The 23992-nt window shown below is 36.2% G+C and overlaps 1 protein-coding gene across 1 annotated transcript in view; it reads left to right on the top strand.

Moving 5' to 3' along the window:
* The window catches only part of LOC136787811 (adhesion G-protein coupled receptor V1-like), an 84506-nt gene that overhangs the window by 24480 nt on the left and 36034 nt on the right, over positions 1-23992 (top strand). The window contains 15 exon segments of the mRNA XM_066985140.1: positions 1506-1686; positions 2301-2464; positions 3102-3225; positions 3617-3883; positions 6372-6498; positions 8595-8812; positions 10037-10437; positions 10439-10781; positions 12134-12507; positions 14340-14516; positions 17494-17674; positions 18295-18497; positions 19150-19279; positions 20899-20979; positions 22304-22443. Of these exon segments, the coding sequence (XP_066841241.1) occupies positions 1506-1686; positions 2301-2464; positions 3102-3225; positions 3617-3883; positions 6372-6498; positions 8595-8812; positions 10037-10437; positions 10439-10781; positions 12134-12507; positions 14340-14516; positions 17494-17674; positions 18295-18497; positions 19150-19279; positions 20899-20979; positions 22304-22443 (3111 nt within the window).

Here is a 23992-nt window from a genome sequence, read left to right as displayed (position 1 = left end):
AGCTTGTTCCCTTTCCTGTGCATCAGCCATCCTGGATTCCATCAGGAAGTTTGCAAGGGTTTGATTTTACCACATTTATGTTAACATAAATTTTAGCTGCTGTGATTCAGCATTTTTTGCTGCCTTTACATGCACATTCCTATGCTGTATTTTGCATAAGCAGTTAGTTGTGTTTGTCTGATCCTGCTAATGAGCTGATCTAGGAGTAAGATGTCAGAAAGCCAGCTTTACAAAACATAAAGGTTTTAGGAAGGTTAATAATCTTTTTGTAGGGCCAGGTGGTCATCAGTCATGGATTGAAGGAGGGATGGAGGACCATATGATGAGGAAATCAGGGGATCACAGCAACTCCAACTTCAATTGCATAGGCTGCTGTAGAAATTCAGGTTTCTTTTCCCTACATACTCCAAAGAAAGGAGACATAAGAAGTCTGAACTCCACTACAGAAGCCAGGAACATAAGTTAATCTAGTAAAACTTAGGCACTAAAACAGCGGGTTATTTAATAGTTCCATTCCCAGTTTTTACTAGTTCATCAGCAGGCTGAGATAAAAGTATTTCCCTGCTTACAGCAGTATTATTAGACTAGGTAAGTCATCCTGCTGAAATGCTCAGGCAAAAACATACGAATTGTAGTGTCAGGACTAAAAAATAAGGAGGTCCTTTTATACTCTTCTATCTCCAAGAGTGGCCAAAAGCCACATACATGAGCAGGACATATATAATCACTTTCCTCCAGAATGCCATCCCAGCCTCCAATGGTGGGCAGTCCAAGGATGTCTGGAGTAATGGATGGTATCTTTGGGTGCCTTCAGATTTTCTTTCTGTTAATTGAAGCAGTTACGCTTTGAACGCAGGTAAGGTTTTAGCATCCATGACATTCTGTAGTACTGAACACCATTGTTTAATTGAATTGTATGTGAAGAACCAGTTCATGTGTGTTTCTTTACTGCTAACCACCAGCCAGTTTCACTGAGTTCTCCCCAGTGTAGAGTAATGCTGTTTTCTAGATAGATAAATGCAATATTTTTTTCTAATGTTCTCTGATACTTTTTTGAAAGTACCATGTCCCATTAGATTAATAAAGCCAGTTGATCAATTCTTTCTAAATTAGCATGCTGTCCATGGTTTAAAAATCTTTGCTTTACCTGTTACAAAGCCAGGAATCTTAAGAAGTCTTGGAGGAAAGAAAATTTACATTTCAGAGTGTGTTACAAACATTACTTGTGAAATTATGCGATTCTAAATTAAGTACACAAAATAAGTCCTTGCTTATAATAATAATAGACTTTTGGAGAAACTGATGCTTTTAGAGATAGAAAGTTCTAACAATTTCCTTTATTTGATAGCATTATACAAACGTTTATTGCATGTAGAATGTGTGTGATTTCATTTTAAGTTTGTATCCCTTTCTGCCTGATGGGGGACTGTGGACTATAGACCATTTTGTTTTTGATGTGGATGTTGAATATGTATTTTTGTTCTGACTGAGTTTCCCTCTTCTAGCTGGATGAGCTATATTCTGTGGTACTTAGTGGCTACAGTGAAATGCCAGGCAAGTTGGGGAATGCCACAATGGTCAATATAACCATTTTGAAGAATGATGATCCGCATGGTATCATTCAGTTTCTACCTTACGAACTAACAGTAACAATAAGTGAAAGCAAAGGAGAAGTCATCCATACCGGTAATTCCTTTTTATTAGAGTTACTTCTTTATCTGCTGTCTGCTTCTGCAAGTCTTATTTTCCCTGTTCTAGGATAACAGAAGTCTAGGAGACTTCTTACTAAAATCTCCACTCAGGACTTTACAGATTGGTACAATGCCAAGCAAGATGAGCAGCGGAGAGTGAAGTGGAGAAGTATGGGTGTGGAAAAACAGAGGGATTAACTGAGTAAAAAGGATTGCTAGAGAATTTTCCAGACAGGAGGGATGGAGCACTGATGTATGTGCAAAGTGCAACGTGGAGGTAGTAGCTCTGTTTGTGGAGAATGAAGAATGGGGTGTTATATAAGAGAAACATAGAGTTAAATCTTCCTATGGGTGATTTTAATTGATCTATTCAGTTATCAATTACTTTTACAGGCAAGAATTAACATGTGAAATTAAAGCAGTTTGCACTGCTTTAGTAATCTGTCTTTGTGTGTCCTTTTCTGTAGCACTCCAACATGTTACTGGTTTCATAAGAAGTGAAATTGGTTATTATTGTATTTCCTTTTTCTCAGTTTCAGATGTTTCAGATGTTCCTTTTTGATTTCTGTTGCTCTGAATATGCACACTGACTCTGTTTATGTTTTTTAGCTGTTTACAGAGTTGTAAGAAATCAAGGAAACTATGGAAATGTTAGTGTGTCTTGGGTTGTTGATCCAGCATGTACCAATGACGTCTATCCAGAGCAAGGGACTATTTTATTTGATAATCTGGAGTTTTCAAAAAATATCACCATTTACTCACTGCCAGATGAGGTAAACACTTTTACAGTGTTTTGGGGTGAGAATATGGGACAAAGAGTAAGTACTAAAACATTAGAGTATAAGGAGAAAAAAGGAATGTGTGTTTCTCAAGAGCCTAATAACTTGTAGGAAATATCAAAATACTTGGGTAGAACTGAGATAATGTCTGCAAATCATAGAGAAATTTCAGAAGCTGTGCATACCTCTAAACAAAAAAGGTAGAAGCTGAGAGTAATTGTACTGTGGTAAAGTTATAGGAAAGTTTGACTGAAACTCGTATCTTGATAACTGGAATCCTAATTTCAATCCTAATCCTATATGCTGATAAATTTGAAGTAATATAAGAAAGATTACACCTAATGATAAATAAATAAAGCTGTAAAAAAAACTACATGTATCAGAAACATAAAACTGGAAGGTAACTTTTGGGTCATCTGTGCAAGATAAAGAGGAAGGGACTTACTTACAAAAACTGTAGATGGATGATAATTTCTGTATAACTGTATGAATTATCATCCCTCTTGAGACACATAAGGACTGACAAATAAAAACAACACTCAGAAATCTCTGGCTTATTAATCCCCCTAACTTTTCATTTTAAATTCTTCAGTGTTTTGTATGCTAGAAATTAATGTCTTAATACTTTCAGGTGCCTGAAGAGGAGGAAGTATTCACCATCAGTTTATTCAATGCTACCGGTGGAGCCAGGCTGGGCAATGTAACCACTGCAATTTTACAAATAACAAAGAATGATGATCCCATTTATTTTGCAGGTTAGATATTATTGTTTATAAATGTGGAATACATACACTACCTAAAACGGATTTTTTTCACAAACCAGATCATTGCGAAATCGTAATCCCAAAAGAGCAAGTGGAAAAGCTCCCCAAACTTTTTTTTTTTTTTGTATTTAATTTATATTTGTTTCCTTCAGAACCTTCCCATTTTTTTGTGTGTGTCATTTTTCTCTTTGTTGATGTTGAGATCAGTTAGGAGGCAAGGTACAAAATATTCTCTCGTACCTGAATTATTTCCTACCTTTATCACATACATCTTATTGTTTCATTGAAGAGGAAGATCCTACTAGAGAGAATTAAGAAAACAGAGCAAATGCAAGCAACTCAGGCTTGAACTCAGACAGATTTGTTGCTTTTGTATTTTCAGAACCTGTGACAGTGAGTGTTCAAGAAGGAAGTGTTGCAAACTTTACAGTCCTAAGGAATGGATCTGCTGATGTCGCTGTTGTTGTCCAGTATATTACTGTTAATGGAGATGCAACAGCTGAAGAGGGAGACTTTGTTCCCAGTGGAAAGAACAGTGTCATTTTGTTTGATGTTGGAGAAAGGGAGCAGAATTTATCTGTGTATATCAACGATGATGATACCCCTGAAACTGATGAAACATTTTATATTATCCTTTTCAATTCTACAGGTAAGTCTTCCTTTTTTTTTTTTTTTTTTTTTGCTGGCAATTTCTTAGTATCTTGGTCTTATCATAAAGCAATATTTAAATGCCAAGAATTATACGAATAATGTTTGCTTCAAGATTTTTATACAATAAATGCATACTGTGTTTGAATTTTCATCCTTAATTATTTTATTGGAAACAAAAATCAAATGATAGAGTTGATACTTTGCCTGCAAAAACAACTGGAGTGAAAGTCCCTTTTCAAATATAAATGCTCCAAATTAGATGGACTTCAATACAAAAACACAAAGCAAAAAAAAAAAAAAACAAAATTTAGTACCCAACAGTCTTAGGAAAAGAGGTATTCTTTTAGTTATTTTTTTCATGCTCCAGAGTGTATTACAAAACTACATGATTTTTGTAAAAACAAACAGAACTGCCATATTTTGGAGGAAGGGTATGTAATTGCTCTATTTTATTAGTAGCGAAAAGTATGCATACATTTTTTTCACTCTGAGACTATAGTTTTAAAAGGCTTAATTTGCAGAAAAATATATGTCACAATTTACCCAGGGGACCACCTCTAAAGAAAGGATTTATTACCTTAGAAATAACGTATTTTTGTTTATTTATTTATTTTTCAAAGTTTACACTTAAAAAGGAATGACCAAAATTATTCAGCCCATTCCTCACGTTTTTGAAATACATATCTTTTAGAATAAATTATCACTGTTATGTAATATACATGAGAAAATAAAAGTGAAGTATAAGAAATTCATAATTTTTCCAGAGCCCTAAGTATTTAATAAAGACCCTCCCCACACCTAGCTCCAACAAAACTCATGGTGTTGTGGGAGAGTCATTTGCAATTGTGTTATCAAATTTTAATTTACTGCCCTTCATTTTTTACTGTTCTCTAGTTGAGAGGTAATAACAGGCTCTGAATCTGCTGCAAATCTTTGCAATGCAAAGCAAAGCTGTATTGAATCAGCCATTGAAACCTGAGGGGCTGTAATTTAATAAAGCAAAGAAAGATGATGGCAATTAACCATCAGACTATACCTTCAGATTGTGTGACACGTTCTCAAAGTAAAATACCTACCAGGTATTCAATTCAAGATTAGGAAACCTAAAATTAGATTTCTTCATCTGTAAGCACGCTAAGCATCTTAGTTCTCATTACAGTCTCTGATGGTCTTAGTCTTTAGCAGTCGATAAGACTGAAGTGATTGAGGTCATGCTACAGTGGACACCCTGCGGCTGGCCTGTGAGTTTCTCACAAGGCAGCATTGATCTTGAGTTGAATCCTTCCCTGAACATTGGTAGCAGGCAGCCAGAGGTTGACAGGGAAAGCAGTAATTTGAGTATAAGGCAGCTAAGCTATTTCCCAAGGTCGGCTGGTATTCACTGTAGTACCCAGGTCTCTTATAAAATATCAGACTAGGGAAAGGATTAGACAAAACCATTCTTCTTCCTTCATAAGTTTTCTCTTTTGTTGTCTCTTTCTACTTTAATAACTTTCTTCAGGATCTACTGGTAGCTCCCAATACTACCCCATTGGGAACATATCATGGCTTTTCTCCTAGCACATGGGGAATGGGTATCCATAGCCTCCTTTTTCCTCTAAAATGAGCATCATATAGTTTTACAGCCATTCTAGAATCACTAAGAATAAAGAATATTTCTATACATATTCCTGAAAGCAAAAGTTGGTTTTCTTTCTATGATTGGTTACATACAGTGGCCTTGACTGTTCTGAAATTTTTTTGGGGACTGTTGTTCCTGAGAGAAAATACAAATAGAGGTATATGAAGTTAGAGGAATAAGCACATTGTTTAACGTGGAACAAAATTTAGTCGGACACTTTCAAAGAAGACAAAAAATGGGGTGGGTGTGGACACATTATGTTCATCTATGGACAATGCAATGGAGTTAGAATTAACATCCCTTAATATTTACCTGTACTAATATGCACACTGAAAGCCTGCTAGCTTCCCATCTACATAATAAGAATCTTATGTTTCTTCCTTTTAGATATTCTTTGATATGGGAGTGAATAAACTCTTAGACATTGCTCATAGCTTGTATTTAGTTTAAATGCAATACTTTTCTTCTAGGTCTAAAGAAGGTCGGGGCTCTCTGAATACCTTACTCTTTTATTCTGTACCTCTGAATATCTTATTCTTTTGACTTGTCCAGATGATCAAACAGAAAATGTTACCTCACATAACAACTACATGCAAGGATACTGTGTAGTAAGAATCACATCTTCTCAGTTCATGTCATTTTTCCTGAAAATCTTACGTCTTGCTCTCTGGATGGTACACTACTTAAATACTTTTACTCTGATTTGCCTGCTGCTGAATACCTCAAATTCTGTTTTTCACTGACTTTTATAATTGTCCTTTTCTTTGTATAAAAGCAATTGTAGTGAGTAGAAAACATAATTGGATTTAGAGTTACCTACATTTCTGATTCCAATTTTAATAATAATAATTGTCCTCTTTTTTAGGAGATACAGTTATCTTTAAGGCTGGAATGGCAACAGTTATTATTGAAGCAAATGATGATCCTAATGGAATTTTCTCTTTGGAACCTTTAGAGAAGCCAGTTGAAGAAGGCAAAAGTAACATTTTTTGGTAAGTAACGTTTAAAGAATATCTTTGCACTCTTTTGGAACTGGTGTATGTGGTACTTTATAAATAGCACTTTGATTAAATCAAATGCACAAGTGTGCATTGATAGAAGTGCACTATAGAAAAACAGTTTTACAAAATTTTGGATTAAATGATTTGTAATGTGTTGAAGACATCACCTGTAATACTATGGAGTACACAGTAAATATTAAAAAGTGCACAGAAGCTCATGTTGAAATGTAACTAAATAAGACTTCAGCATTGATGTTCTGTTATAATCTCAGGAACCTGTAGATACAGAAAAATCTGAATGATTGAGCACAATATAACCTAGGCTGACAGAAAAAGAAAAAAAACCACTCAACAAATAGCTAAATAAAACTGTGTGGCACTAGGTGGCTTTTTGTACCCATCTTTGAAATTTTCAACTGCAAACTACTGTATTCTTTCTTTCTGTTTTTGTATTTTTTTTTTTCTTTTATCTGTTAATTACAGATTGAAATCTATACTTAAAGTCCGGATGTGACACTCTTCATTAGTCTGACCTTTGAAAGTATTTTCCTTTGTGCCACCATGATATATTGAAGAATTAGCAGGGTTAAAAATTGAATGCACTTGGCATCTCGCCTTGTTACATTCATTTCATAAATTTACTATGGGGTTTTAATTGGATGAAAAAATGATTTTTCGTTAAGAAATCTTGAGACAGGCTGTAAAGAGAAGTTAGGTCACAATAAATGCGATAGTGCAAATAGTTAGGGAAGAGGTTCTTCTTGCATTTAAAAAATCATCCTTTTTTTTTTGTCTGTTTGTTTTAAAGCCTTGAAGCAGATGCTTATGGCTGTGAATTGGTTCTTTATGCTTGTGTCAATACATCTGAAATATGAATAGTCTCAAGAAAAGAGGATATTAAGTTCATTGTGTGTTTGTTGTTGTGCTGTTCACTGTTTTGGGCTTTGTTGTTTTTTTGTCCTTTATAGTCTAATCTGCAGGATAATTTTTGTGGATTTGGTGGTGTTAAGAATATTGTTTTGATGTAAACATGCTTATATACAGGTGCTTTATGGAATTATAGGATACCAAGATCTCCAACATCTGAGGAACCTGCTCAGTCATCATTGATAAAATATATTTACTAGGGATCTGTCTCTTCCATACTGTCACTACTTTGACAGTTGTGTAGCATATAAAAAAGTGGTCAAAGTAGCATGTAACCAAACCACCGAAAACACAGAGGTTTTAATGAGGTAATTGGAGTTAGTGCAGCAGCGCTACACAGCTGGGATAGAGCACCCTGGTTAACGCCACAGAAGAAAAACCTTTGGAAGCAGAAACAACATAAATGTGTTGCTGTGGCTGGACTAGTTTAGCTGAACTAATTCTTCAACCTGATATAATCTATTTATAAGGCATTTTATGTCACCGTGCAAACCGACAGAAGCAAACTTCCTGTATGTAAGCGCACTCTTAATAAAGGCACTGTATGGGTCACTTTTTATTTGTAGTGCCTTTTTGAAATTAGTGTAATTGTGTTAGCAGATAGTTACCAAAAAAAAAAAAATCTTTTCATTTACTACGTTCTTAATCACAAATAACAGTAGATTTCTGAAAGCCGTAGAATGTAATTCTAATTTAATACAAGTGTAAGAAAAAGTTTAAGTAGACTTGATGACTGAAAGGAGAAACGTTTGTGGTTAAATGTAGATGATTCTCTTTCCTGTCTAAGAGTGTCCAAGTATATTAATTTTTAATGTTAACTTTCTGAACTATTATGCATTCATATTTATTATTATAAATTGGAATTACAAGACACAGTGATGTGTAGCTTCACAGTAGTATTCTGCATGGACCTGCGTATGCTACTTCTGTTTTCTAAAGTACGTATTCCGGGAGTAGAATTGTACTGCAAAAGTGGTTGCCTTTAAAAGGAAGGCTTCATGGAACAGTTGTAGTATATTAGTATTTTACTTTATATTACATAGTATATTACTTCTTACTGTAAGGAAGATTACAGTAAAAGGAGTCTCCACATTTTCCTTTTCTACTCAACGCTGATGCATGCCTGCCAGGACTCTCATTCTTTCTGTATCACTGAACAGGATTTTGAGACACAGAGGACACTTCGGCAATGTTTCTTTGACCTGGCAGTTGTTTGATAATAACTCTGCACTGAAGCCAGGAGAAGAATTCTATGAAACTTATGGGACTGTGTGCTTCATGGATGGTGAAAGGTCGAAGTCAATAACACTACGTGCCATTTCAGATAGAATTCCTGAATTCAATGAATTTTACATTCTAAAGTTGGTGAATGCTTCAGGTATTGTCTTCCATATCACCATTTCCTTCATATCTGGTAGAAAAGAGTTATGTTTAATCAATCAAAAAGAAACCAACACTAGAAAGAGCATTGCTCTGAATCATGTCTTGATATCCTATGCTTTTCTGGTAAGGTTTTAGGTCTTATTTTTCATTTAATCTTGATTTCCATATATAGAGAGTTACTCAGTTCCCGAATTACTGTTAAACACATTTTGGTGATCTGAACTTTAAAAGGGATGCCTCTTGGTTTTTGAAATTAAACTTCTTAAAGTTCAGAAGTTTCATTTCAAAAACCAAGAGTTCTGAATTTCAGATACATAGATCTCCATGCACAAAATATAAAACAAAGATACTAACAAAGAAATAACAAAGGTATTAAAGGTTATGTGTGTCTACCATAATAGAGGTTGCTTTTTTGTTTGTTTGTTTCCCTAGAGGAGGTAAAATACTTGTAGTTACCACTTCACATGACTTAAATTACAACTTTAAATTGCTACTGGACACATTTCCTAATCTGGATTAATTCCACTTTAGTACTATTCATGGTCTTCTGTGCTCTGATACAAGTGAAAATGTGTGTTGGCCTTTCCTGTAAGTGAAGTCCATACGGATGTACAAAAGATTTCCTGCTTATAACAGGTAGATCACTGTACACTTTGAACACGGAGATTCTCCATTCACAACATGATCTTCATATCATGAATTCTTACTGTGCAAAGATAGATGACTAACACCAGGACTGGGCAGCAGTTTTAACACACAACTGGTTACTGTTTCTGCAAGGTGTATGTACTTCTGTATCAGAGGCAACAGGCAAGATTTTGCCATTCTCTATTCCTGTAAGTCTTTGAGCAATACAAGAATTGAATTTGGCCCCCATGCTTATCAAACGAATCAAAGGTAACCTACCTTATTGGCTAATTAAGAAAAGATGGACCTTGTCATGTTTCACCTGAAAGACATCTGTGTGTTTTACAGCTGAAAAATAGCATGTGGGTTTGTTTTCTACTGAAATTACATCAGCACAGTGTTTTAAGAATAATACAATTAACCTATGTAATTTTCAAGTTAGATCATTTGCTATAAGTCCAGAGGATCTTAAAGGAGGGTTTGAGGTTTTTTTAGAAACTTGTTTTATTAAAAAAAAAAAAAAAGTACTTTGAAACTTTTTTCTGAGTGTGTTGTTTAATCATTAACTTTTACTCTAACTTCTATTACGCAGGTGGGTCTCCTGGTCCTGGTGGTCAGTTATCTGAAACCAGTCCTACTGTAACTGTCATGATCCCTTTCAATGATGACCCTTTTGGAGTGTTTGTTATAGATCCAGAGAGCCAGGACAGAGAGATAGTGGAAGATACTCTTTCTGAAGATGACCTTTCCTATATTACGGACTTCACCATCTGGAGACAGCAAGGCACCTTTGGTGTTGTCCGACTAGGTTGGGAAATACTGTCTAGTACCTTCCAAGCTGGACTGCCATCAATGGTAGATTTCTTGTTGCTTGGATCATTCCCAAGCTCAGTACAATCACAGCCCCACATGAGGCGCCATCACAGTGGAACAGACGCTCTGTATTTCAGTGGAAAAGAGGATGCATTTGGCATTATCGGTCCTGAATACCCATAACAATGGAAATAATGCAGTAACCAATTTTACATTTTCAGCTTGGTTAATTCCTAATGTCAGTACAGATGGCTATATAGTTGAAAAGGATAACGATAATGGGACTTTATATTATGGTGTGAAAATTCAGACAAATGATTCTCATGTTTCTGTAGTGCTTCATTATACAGCATTAGGGTCCAATATGACATACATGGCTAAAACATCAGTCATGAAATACCTGGATGAGAATACTTGGCTTCACGTTCTGATTACTCTGGATGAAAGTATAATTGAATTTTACGTTGATGGAATTCTAGTTCTGGGAGGAATGAAGAGTCTAAAAGGAGAAGCAATTCTTGATGGTGAGCCTTTGCTATTTTTCTCCATATATAAAGCTCTGAAATGCATAGTCTAGCCACTTCAAAGGTGGAAGAAATACACTGAAATGATTATATCTGTTAAGTTAATTGAAAGGAATGGATAAGAATTCTTTGAGGATTTTCAGAAAGCCTATGGAAATTGTGTGAATGTTCTAAAAAATTCAAACTGCTGCGATGTTGAGTGAGAGTAGAGGACTATTAATTGTATGGTGTACTATTTTATTTCTGCTTTTAAAATTCCAGGTTGAAGTTTAAGAAATCAAATTTTCCATTTGTAAAAAGAATAGTACTTCTGCAATTAGTAATTTCCATCACACTTGCAGTACTGTAGCTAAGCTGAGAGGCTGAGAGGTTTTTTTTTTTTTCCCTCCCTCGGTTTCTAGAACAAATATATGTGAAATGCAATTATGCTTTTATTGCTAGAAGGATATGTCTGTGCTGTAAATTTTCTTTATTAGTGGGGATGGCGTGTGTCTGGGGATAATGCAATAGTAAGGCAAGTATGTCATCTCTCTCCGTTGAATGTTGGGTAATACACAGTGGTGTGCATAGCAGCCCAGTTTTTCTCAGCATCCTCCACTTTGTGCCCTGGGACTTTTATCAGTTCCTGTGGTTGCTCATCTCTACAACTGCCACTCAGTGTCATATGTATGACAATACACTGAAGAGCACAGCTTTTTTTGTTTGTTTGTTTTCTTTCGTTTTCTGAAAGGCAACTGAAAACAGCTGATGTGTGTGTTTTAGCACAAGAGCATAGCATGGCACAGAATAGGATAGAGTAGGAATGAATATGAGGCAGCTGTGATCCTATAGTTTGGAGACAGAGAAATATAAATGCTGTTGTAAAAAGAGTTTGGAATTTGCATGGAATTACAGTGTGGTGGATGAAATGGATGTCCAGAAGGGTTAATGCAGTAATCATGAGTATCATCAGAATGGATCAGCTGCCCTAGCAGAGGGAAACAAAGTAGGATTTGTTCAGCAAAACAAGGGCTAAAAGGGGTTGCAGTTCTGCTCTGAAAATCTGTGGAGGAAAGAGGGAGCCTCAAGTCTCTAAGACTTATAAAAATGAGGGATGATGATAATGTGCTGCTAGAACTAATAGGATGAAAAACTTGGACAGCATAGGATGGAATTGTTTGGCCTGTGAGGACTTACCTGTAACATTGAGATGAGGCTCAAGGAACCTCCTGATTTTGGATCTCAAGATCAATATGATTCCTCATCCAGGGACAATGAACAGTTTACCATTGGTTTTTAAGAAAAACAGGTAGTCAGTTGCTGACTGTTTCATACAAATACAACATGAGAAAAAATTATAATTTCCTTCTCAGGTCCAGGAATAGTAAGAATTGGAGCAGGAATCAACGGCAGCAGTAGGTACACAGGGTTAATGCAGGATGTAAGGCTTTATGAGCGTAAGTTGACACGAGCAGAGATCTATGAACTTCATGCAACTCCTGCAAAAAGTGATGTCCACCCTGTCTCTGGGTATTTGGAGTATTGGCAAGGAGAGACCAATAAATCATTCATCGTGTCTGCAAAGGATGACAAAGAGGAAGAAGGAGAAGAATTATTCATACTAAAGCTCATTTCTGTGCGTGGTGGAGCTCGAATTTCACAAGAAAACACCACAGCAAGATTAAGAATACAGAAAAGTGATAATGCTAATGGTTTATTTGGCTTCACTGGAGCATGTATCCCTGAGGTAAGGTGGTCATAATGGAAATTGTAGGTGATATTTCAGGCACAGAAAGCTAAATGGCAGGACCAAGTGACCTGAACAAACCCTAGATTTTGCAGTGTTTGCTTTTGTGGTTAAGCAAAGTTTTCCTAGGATTTGGAGATGCATATGTTCTGTTAATACAACCTCAGTTCCACTGGGATTTACTATATAATTTTAAAAAACTAAAGAAAAAAATGGTTAAGAAAATTTAGTTTACTATATAAACTGAAGACTAAGGCTTAATTTTTTTTTTCTAGAAAAATATTTTACCTTCACTTCTGTTACATTTGAGTTACCAGTTAAAATGTAAGATTTATTTCTCTGGTTTTTTTTTGAGAATGGATTATTGCAAAGATTTTTATTTTAGTTTTCTGTGTCACATGATGTGTTTGAGATAATTTTACTAGAGATCATGCAATGACAAAGTGTTATGGATTTTTCCACCTTCATTTGCTGTCATAAACTAAGTTATAATTTGCATATGTTTGATGTCAGTTGGTTGATTTAGTAGTGGTTTTTTTTGTTGTTTTAGTTTTAACAGATGAAATCTTTTTTCAGTGGTATCCATTCTATATGCAGAGTGTAAACTTGCTACTTTTTGAGGAGGCTTGAAATAAACATAAATCATTCTTTACTTCTTTAATCAATTATAAGGGGGAATAACATGATAGCTATCTCTACTGGTATTGGATTATTTTGTGGAAAAAAAAATTTAATATAGTTTTCATTTGGGAACTCTTATGAGCTTTAATTACATTCTTTTTTAATCAAAGTGCTTATGATGTTTTTAAAATAACTGTCTTGCCTGAGTGATACTAGTTTTCAGTTTGGTTCAGTTTGCTTATTGTGTGCCTACCATATGCTATGATAATAGATTCCTTCAGGTTCAAGTACCTCTGATACGCTGTGATGCCACAGATCATCAGCCAACCATGAAGAAAAAAAATAATTATATGGCACGGTAATTGTTTTGCACCTATCATATGTCCATTTCACCAGGGAAGTATTAGAGCTCTTAGTGGTGATGCAGGAACACAGCATTTTTTTACCAGTAGTTTAACTGTGCATATCTGTCTACTAGGCAGCTGAAGTCACACACAGTATCTATGCTTTCTTACAAAGCAGCCCTGAAATTTATCTAATGCATAAGATAGCTTTAACCTTTCCAATAACTTTCAGATAAAATTATTTTCTATGTTAATTTTATGAACGTTATTTTCTAAAATAGAAGGTCAGTACCAATTAAAGCTTCATTCCAGAGACGTGAAGTTGTCGCTGCAGAAGTCATGTTATCTGTGAAGATACAGAATTGTAAGGAGGACAGTAGAAGAGAAAAATCTGTTTTTCTGAATGATGATGGTATAGTTTATTTCTATCCATAGTGTGTCTGGTTAGAGAAAGTGCTGATCCAAATCTTTCTTTAAATTATTGCTAAGGAAAATTACAATATTGACGTTATTATAAAGCAATAGTTTCATTTGCTTTCGACAGGTACATTTCAAGCATATTGATTCTGTCTCTGACGCATAGTTTTAGGAAAGGGGTTGTGTCCAGGACGAACTGCAGTGTATTGTTATTTGTTACCTTAATAGTCCTCAGGGAGGCATCAGACTTTTGCAGATTCCACTAGGATTGTTCTGATTGGCATCAAGGTCAGTTTCAGCTTCCTAACACTCCAAAAGAGCTGAAAGTAACATGACAGCAATTTTTTACTTGAACATTTGTCTGGCATTAAATATTTTCGTGTTATTTAATGAAATTGCCTTGATTTACTTTGACAGTAATAAACGTTCCAAATTTTTGCTTTCTTCCAGACTGCTGATGAAGGTTCCACTATATCCTGTGTTGTGGAGCGTACAAGGGGAGCCCTAGACTATGTGTATATAAAGTACATTATCTCACAGGTTGATTCCACTGGCATTAATTACTCTGTTACCGATTTTTCTAATAGCAGTGGCACTATCACATTCGTTCCTTGGCAGAGATCAGAGGTAAACCCTACCTTCCTATTAACAATTCATCCTGTCCTTTACAAACCTCCTGGAAAATACCTTCTGAGGGTGCTTGGCTGGTTTGCATACTAGAGAGTGTTTACTTCACATGGCTTTTCTTCTTATTATTTTTTATTTTGTTATTTTATGTTGTTATTTTTTTGTTATATATATATTTTCTTTCTTTCTTTTTTTCCATCCCTGACAACAAGAAAGTGTTATTTGTAGCTCTGTGTATATGTCAGTTCAAAAGTCACCATGTGTGCATGTACATATTAGATATATGTACATATACATAAAAAATATTAACTGTATTTATGTGTATGTGTACATATACTTTAAAAAGTGTAGATAGTCCATGTACTTTCGAAATTGGAAAATGATCAGGTTTGATCTGAGTGTTGTAACTCAAATTTATGTCCACAACAATTAAATAGGCAATAGTAAGATTCATTGCTGTTCTTGCACTCAAGGCTATCCAGGTTCTGTCTCCTTTTAAATTCAAAATCAGAAACAGGAGATTAAAGGTGTTCTTGTAACAATAGCTGTTTTTGAGTCTCCCTGAAATGATTACTGTCTGCTTTAATCTATTCCTCTGCATAAAGTGTGCGAGCAACTGGAACATAAGGAAATTATTCAATATTCTGGCCTTAGAGACACCTGAAATTGGTAATCAGAATTGCATCTCTGAGTTGGGGGAGAGAAAGAGAAATGATACATAAGGGAAGCTTTAGCTGCTTCTGAGAAAGCTTTCTAAAAGTCTTACGAAATTCCTTATCTGAATTAGTTTAAAAAAAAAAGAAAAAGAAAAAAGAAATACCAGGATACCAGGATACACTGAAGAGTAGGAATTCAAAGCTACAGAGGCCCACAATTAAAAAATTATGTGGGCAGACTGGAGGTCCAAAAGAGGGCCAGAAAGATGATCAAAGAGCTGGAGAACCTGTCCTCTAAGGAAAGACTCAAGGGGTTAGATCTTTTCACCCTTTAGAAGGGGACTTTGATCCCATTATTACAGTACCTAAAGGGCAGCTCCAGAGTTGACAGAGGCTCTCTCTTCTCAAGAAACCACAGGAGAAGACAGAGGGCAAAGAGTACAAAGATAGAGTGGGAGAGGTTTTGTCTTGAAATTTTTTACAACTACTGGAACGACTTCCTTAGGGACAGGGTCGGGTTGTCCCGACCTCAGCATCTGGGCCAGGGCAATCCCAAGCACAAACACAGGCTGGGCAGAGAAAGCACTGAGAGCACCCCTTGGGGGGGGAAGGACCTGGGCGTGGTGGTTGATGAGAAGCTCGACATGAGCCGGCAATGTGTGCTTGCAGCCCAGAAAGCCACCCGTACCCTGGGCTGCACCAACAGCAGCGTGGGCAGCAGGGCGAGGGAGGGGGCGAAGGAGGAAATTCTTCCCTCAGAGGGCGGTGAGGCCCAGGCCCAGGCTGCCCAGAGGAGCTGCGGCTGCCCCATCCCTGGCAGAGCCCAAGGCCAGGCTGGATGGGGCTGAGGGCAGCCTGGGCTGGGGGGAGGTGTCCCTGCCCATGGCAGGGGGTGGCGCTGGGTGGGCTTTAAGGTCCCTTCCAGCCCAAACCAATGTATGGTTCTATGGTAGAATTCCCATCACCAGGGGTGCTTAAGATGCAGTTGAACATGGTGCTGGATTATTTCATCTATTTTTTTTTTTTCCATGAAACATTGAACTTCATCTTTTGATGTCCCATCCAACGTGGGCTGTCCTATGATTAAAATTCTGTGGTAATAAACAGCGTGTGCTAGAAATAGAAATAAAAATAATCTGTTTCAATGAATTCAATCCTGATGTACAGCACAGAATTGTTAAATTTATTTGAAGAAGTGGTGCGGGACCACAGTACTGTAGAAACAACATACACTTTCTATTATTGTTTGTATAATAAGGATGAATTGTGAGTAGAAAATACCATCCTCAGTTTCACTTATATCAGGCTGCAGAAGTCAATGTGGACTCAAATTCGCTGAAGTCATTTGCAGGGATCCCAGTGACTTCACTAGAACTGTGAATCTGGATAATGTGATGACTGGCAAAAGCGTGTGGTATCTGAAAATAGTTCATTCATGTTATAATAGTTTGTTCATTCAGCTTTATTTCTCTGTGAAATGATATTACTGCATTTCATACAATCATATATAGCAGAAATTTCCAAAGCTTTTCTAGCATGGCAACATAGACGAGGCCCACATTACTCTATCTAGTGGCAGAAAATGGCTGATGTAGGCTCTTGCTACACAGCTTACTGGTCCAATTTACTGCATACATACAGAGGAGCTAATGTGCATGGCTCTAAGAAACGGGCTGGTAGCAAGCTGCTCTTCAGGTGGGATATCCTAAGGGACTTTCAACTGACATTTGTAATCTACTCATTACCATGCCTCTAAATATGATCAGCTACTTAAATGTTTTCTATATGTTTGTCCGACCATATCGAAACATAAAGAAAGATGGAATTTTCTGAAGTGAATGTGTTAGCGTGTTTAGAGCAAGGTTATGTTAGTAAATCGTATGATCTGCAGGTCAAAGTGTCAGGTGGTATAATAAGCTCAATTTATTTGCTCTCTAAATTGGATTAATCACTGTAATGTCTCTTCATAAGCATAATTTCAAAAAGATTTTAAAATTTATCAGATATTTCATGTTCAGTACATGGAAATTAAACTCTGCTTTTGTGAAGATATACAAAACCAACCAAACAAGTATTTATTATCACTTATTTATGTAGTTTGAAACAATTCAGAAAATATGCCTTCCATTTCCAGTAGCTTGGAAGCATTGTTTTTGGAAAGCATATTCTAGACATAAAATGTTATCTTAGAAATTAGTTGAATTTATGTGGAGAGCAAAAATAGTGTCCTTTGCTTTCAGAACTATACAGCAGATACAGCTGACTGACTAATCAAAGAATGTTGCATGGTTTGATTTCTCCATGATTTGGTCCTTCTCTAGGTGTTAAATTTGCATGTTATTGATGATGACATTCCGGAGTTAAATGAATATTTCCGTGTGACATTAGTCTCTGCAGTGTCTGGAGATGGGAAACTAGGTTCAACTCCTACCAGTGGAGCAAGTATAGATCCAGAAAAGGAAACTACTGATATCAGCATCAAAGCCAGTGACCACCCATACGGTAACAATGATGGGAATTATACAGCTTTGTTTCAGATTATTGTGTAGTTCTTTCCAGTCAGATGAAAACTTTGCTTGGTTGTAATAGTTGAGGAAGCAATCTCATATATTCCACTTTATCTAACTTGAATTAATTCATTGTTTATATACATGAATGAATACTGAATTAGTTTTCTTTTATAATTTTACAAAAAGGCCTCAAATCTTCCCTGACCAAACAAGCAATGATTCTCTTGTGAGGGCAAATAAAGGCTCTGCATGTAGTTGATCCTGTCCAGGTTTTTCATCAAATGAGAATTCCTGACAATGAGAGTCATTTCTCCATATGTCTTGTACCAGTAAATACGCAAAACCGTGGCCTGTGAGGCTCTTTTGGGAAGAGAAGGTTTTATTATTGTGCTGTGCCTTTTATCAAGACTGACAAGAATATCAGTGAGAGAGGGTAAGGCACACAGCACATCTCTGGAAATAGTGTGATTGAGGCTTAAGGGTATACTGGTATATGTGGTTTTTAATTTCAGAACCATCACAAGATATGTTATCAATCACTTTATTTAAATTGTTTATCATCTTTAAAATTTGTTATGAAAAGCCATGTAAGTAGTAATTCTTGTCTTCCAGGTCTGCTCCAGTTCTCTGTGGGGCCACCTCCTCAGCCAGGTGATAAAATGATTCTTCCAGCCTCTTCTGTGCCCCATATTACTATTAAAGAAGAAGCTGGACACGTCAGATTACTGGTAGTTCGTGCACAAGGCCTTCTTGGAACAGTTCTGGTGGAATACAGAACAGTGCCAGTCACAGCTTTCAGTCCCAAAGATTATCAGGTATGGCAACTGCCAAGGTGGTATAATTGTTTTGGAATTAATTAGAGTTATTTATCGTGGAGATAGCTTTCAGTTTGACTGCTCTAGCCCAGCTATGATTCTTTCACAGAAAGACTACTTTACAAGGTGATGTGGCAAATGGATATGTAATATTCACTTAAAAATATACATCATGTGACTTCTCCATTCTTTTCTCTGCAGTAAGTTGCATTGTCTAGGAAAAGCCTCTGGTTTTGAACTTTTTTTTTTTTCTTAACAGAGTTTTCAGTGTAGCAATTTGTGAGTTTTGCTGTTGTTACAGACCATATTATTCAAGTGCATGTACAGGTTAACATTATGCTTGTACATACTGGGATTTGTATATGCCTAGCAAAATAACCTGCGTGTATCTGCACTTGCTTGTCCAACTGATCATTTGTGCAGAAAAATAAGAAAAATGTACATGAATGCAGATGCTCACCAGTATGTCAACTTAGATGTCTTCTTCTTTTTTTTTTTCTTTTGTAAAACAGATTTTTCAGATTTTTTTTTAAAGCTTAAGTGAGGAAAAGTAGATGTTTTGAAAAAGACAAAATGAAGGTTCTGTTTCTTTTTTTTACATGGATGAAAACATTAGACTTGAACAAAAATATGAAGAGCTCTTATATTGCAGGCTGTTGTGGGTACACTGGAATTTCAGCCAGGAGAAAGATACAAGTACATTACTGTTAACATCACTGATAATACTATTCCTGAATTAGAAAAAACGTTTAAAGTGGAGCTGTTGAACCCAGAGGGAGGAGGTAAGGCACATATATCAGTCCCTTAGTTGTATTTTCATGACCTCTACTCGTTCATAAAAATCTTGTCTTTCTTGGCATTATTTTCTATGTTATTTCTGAAAACAAACAAAAAGCACCTCTACATCCCCACCCCCATACAGCTGTCTTTTTTCGTAGGGAAGAACTGTTCCTCAGTTCTTTTCTTAATCCTTGGTGGAAAGAACCAGATCCCATAGCAAGTATATTATTACCATGTATTAGGGAAAGTGTATCACTGCCATCTGTTAGGTCATCTAAAGGCAATTGCTGCTTTTCACTTTGTATAACTTCATGGTTGGTAATGAGAACTAAAATAATGCAAAAATATATTAGCAATATCTTGCATTTCAAAAATATGGAATATTTATAAAATATTTAAGGCTAAACAGTCAAAGTGTTGTGTTTTTGTTTGTTTGTTTTGGTTTTTTTTTGTTTTGTTTTGTTTTTTCTTCCACATGAGTGAAATCAGAAGAACTGCAATACATAGGTCAAATGGATTATAGCAGTAATAGGCTGTGGATGTTGAGGGCCATAGGGAGTTTGCTGAGCTGTAGCTGCAGAGGTAGCTCGTAGATAACTGTCTGTAAGAACAAGACAAACACTTGAAAGAATTATTGGTTTGAAGGGCTAGTCTGAAGGGACGGCAAAGCATAGTGGTGCTGCCACATAAACCCCTGAATACCTTACAGATTTTTTTTTCCATTTGAGAAAAATTTTAACGGAGATTGTAAAGCTTGTTGGAGGGAAAAGTAATTAGAAACACTGACAGCCATAAATTGATTTTTTTTTTTTAAACTGATGTTATTTTTTTAAACAATTCAGAAATTGCAAGTGTGGTCCCTTCTGGGAGGATGTATCAGATTTCCTTGAATTAATCCAGCTCTCTGCTATGATTGTATGTGTCTATGGTGCAACATGGTCTCAGTGATTCTTTTGGTAAAGTCTTGAGACTTTTCACGTATTTTGTCTTTTTGGTTGAATAGTTGTTTTGTTAAAAGGAGTCAAACTTTTCTCTTTCAAATTGTTGTGACAGAAAATTTACAACTAACTTTAGTAATCCAGTAACTATATAGCCTTTTTAAAATGAGCCTTCTTTTTGGCCTTTCCAACACAAACACAAAGCTTATGAAGTCCCCATTAGTTAAGTTTTCTGCAGATTTTCCCAACATTTTCACTTTGTGAGAAAATATTAGAATAAGGAGCTTGAGGGACTTTATCGTCTCCCCTACCTTTTTTTTTTTTTTTTTTTTTTCAATTTAGATTCCTCCATGACAAGCCTCAGTTAGGAGTGAGAAAGGGGAAATACAAAATGGGGACACAAAGAGGGAAAGAGAGGAAAGATAAACTATGTGTATGTGTTTTCTTTCATTCTGACTTCCCATTGCTATTTCCAATGTCATAAATTAAGTAAGAGGTGGCATATGTAAATATTTCAGTCTTTATTAGAACTCCTGTACACTTTCAGAAGCAAAGTTGATACCTTCCTAGAGTGCTTCCCTCTTTTTTTCCTGTTGTCCAGAATAGTTTAAATTTCTCTTTGCTTGCGCTCTGATTTATAAATGTATATATGTGTATATATCTGTATGTCTGTCATCTTAAAGTTGCTGAGCTCTTTAGAAATGATGGCAGTGGTAGTGGTGATGGGAACATGGATTTCTTCCTTCCAACTGTCCATCAGCATGGTAAGCATTTTGGATTAATCTTTATTTCTTTATGCTAACTGTAATATCCCTCATGAACTACACTACTGACACAGTTTATCATAGTGTTATTTTGCTTGTGGTTTGAGATATATCATAGAGTCCTGTCAAAACATTCTTTCCCATTTTAAAAAAGGCTTAATTTCAACAACAGTCAATACTAACCGTAATACAGAAAATAACAGCTTCTCTATCTTCAAAGCTGTATTTTTATAGAACACAATGTAGTTATTCCAGAAGTAGTTAGAAAAATTAGCTTTGTTTGTAAATTTTGTAAAATTTTCTGGAGAGCAAAGAGGAGAGAAACTTTTTAAATTTAAGGTAATTTAAAAATTACCTGACTGTGTGTTTTGATACTTTCTTTTGCCACTTGCTTTATGCTTTGATCTCTGCATCTCAAAAATACTCTTAATAAAAAGTGGTGTTAGCTCTTTTTTTTCTAAAAGAATGCTTTGATTATTTTTCATTTTTGAAGTCTATTTTTGTCACAACATACAGAAAACAAAGATAATTTAATCTTGAGAAAATTAAAAACATACAATATGCAGAAATAAGATGAAAACAAAAGCACCTACTATGAGGGAAACGCTAATGATGGCGGATTTTGAATTAAACCCTAGAGACCTGAAAATATTGTGTTAGCACCCATTATCGAAATCAAATAATTTATTCCACAGTGACAGCCTGATTTTCTGTTTTATTTGAAAATACAAAGGAGTTCAGTTTGAACCTGAGAGTAAGTCTGTGGTTTAACCACTTTTTGGAACTTCCTGGGAAGTGTTGTTTCCTCTTCTGTGTTTCCAGATTTTTTTTAAAATGCCAGGCTCTTTCTCTTTCTAAGCAGCAAGTTATCTCACACAAGATGATCATTATAGTAGTAGAATTTCCTGGACTAGCTTTTTCTTTGTTCCAGCTTCAGTTAAAATAGTACCTGCTTTTGTCCTGTCTGCACTGCTTACACTGTGTTTTACCACGTAACTCTCCCCTACCCTAAATTCTAGTTCATTTTCCTTAATTAGACAAGTAATTTTAGTTTTGATCCTCTCTTAAAATATTTGCATTTTATATGTTGCTTTGGAGTGTTGTTCCATAGAAGGGCTGCCAGGACTGCATTATTGAAAGTGAGTTCCTTATCCATGTGGATAATTATTCCACATTTAAAACAAAAAAAAAAACACACCACAAAATGCAAAACAGCAGAAATATTCCAGTTATGCTTTTCTGTGTGCTTTTTGTAACAAACTTCCTTAGCTTTTAAGAAAAGATGGTATAAAAAAATAACTCATTTTGGCACTTGCACTTACAGCCAGCTTGGGAATTGCATCCCACATCGTTGTGACTATTGAGGCTTCTGATGATGCTCATGGCGTCTTTGAGTTCAGTACTGAGTCACTCTCGGTAAATGGAACTGAGCCTGAAGATGGAGATAGCAATATTATGTTGCAGGTTAGAAAGTTTTGGGTCTCATATTGCTATGCAATCCTCTTTTATGTCTATTTTACAGAGCATTCTGCAATATTTTTATAATAGGTCTACAGCATTTTAACTTAACTTTATCATGTACATTTGTCTTGACATTTTATACTTCACTTTCTAAAGTGTATCTTTCAGCTTAAAACTAAAATGTTTTATATAAGTTTAAATTTACTTCTACTTGTTTACATTTGAGGTATGAATATTTTAAAGTAAGTGCTGATGACACAACAAATACAGCAAAGCTAAGATGATAAAGATTACACTGTTTTTAAAATTAGTTTATTTTTAACTCATCATGTCAATGACTTTGCACTGTATATAATGGAGGGGCTGGATTGTGTGCAGCTTGCAGTTGGCAATGACATGCTTAAGATCCTCCGGGTAAGGATTAAGGGACATGGAAATAAGTTATAACAATAAGATGAAGTTGTTGTGGGAGTCTGCTATAGACCACCCAGCCAGGAGGACAACATTGCCAAATTATTCTATAATGAACTAAGGGATATCTCTAGGTCATCTGCCCTTGTCCCTGTGGGTGACTTCAACTTCCCAGATGTTAGCTGGGAATACCATACAGCCAATACAAACAGGTACTGGAAATTCCTGAGGCACGTTAACAATAACTTGTTGGTACAGTTACTCTGGAAGCTGACTAAGAAAGGTGCCCTCCAGATTTGTTGCTTGTAAACAGTGAGGGTCTTGTGGGTGAAGTGGTGATTGGAGGCTGTCCTGGCCATAGTGACCATGAGATGGCTGAGTTTAAAATCTTTGGTAATAGGAGGAAAACTGCCAGCAAAAGTTCAGCCCTAGCTATGGAGACAGCAGACTTCAGACTACTCAGTGAACTAGTTTGTGAGGTCCCCTTGGAACCTGCTTTTGAAGGTATTGGAGTCCATCAGTGCTGGTTAGTTAAGTAACACCTCTTAAGAGCACAGGAACAGGCAATTCCAAAGAGTCAGAAGTTGAGCAAGCTGGGCAGAAGGCCAGCTTGGCTGAGCAGGGATCTTATTCTAGAATTTAGGCGAAAAAGGAAAATCTGTGGGCATTGGAAGCAAGGTCAGTTGAACAAGGACTACAGAGGTGATGTTCACTCAGAGTTGAAGCTGGCCAGTACTGTGGGGACAACAAAAAGTGCTTTTTTTAAAGTATGCTAACAGCAAAAGGAGGAGCAGAGAAAACATTGATCCATTACTTGTTGAGGTTGGTAACCTCACAAATAAGTACGCCAATAAAGCAGAGGTTAATGCCTTCTTTGCCTCTGTCTTTAACACCAATGATGGGCTCGGGGACACCCAAAGCTCTGAATTTCAGGACTGTGATGATGATAAACTCCCAGCCAACTTTGAACTTGTGCAGGATTTGCTGCTCCAGCTGGATGCATATAAGTCTATGGGGTCCAGTGGGATTAATCCCAAAGTACAGAAAGAGCTGGCTGATGTCATTGCAAGACCTCTCTCAATAATTTTTCAATAGTCTTGGAGTCTGGAGAGGTCACAGTTGACTGGAATTAAGTTAAACG

This window comes from Anser cygnoides, chromosome 31, assembly GCF_040182565.1.
Source record: "Anser cygnoides isolate HZ-2024a breed goose chromosome 31, Taihu_goose_T2T_genome, whole genome shotgun sequence".
NCBI classification, from domain to species: Eukaryota; Metazoa; Chordata; class Aves; order Anseriformes; family Anatidae; genus Anser; species Anser cygnoides.
The sequence above is the reverse complement of the archived record's forward strand: the minus strand, read 5'-3'. Positions and strand labels throughout refer to the sequence as shown.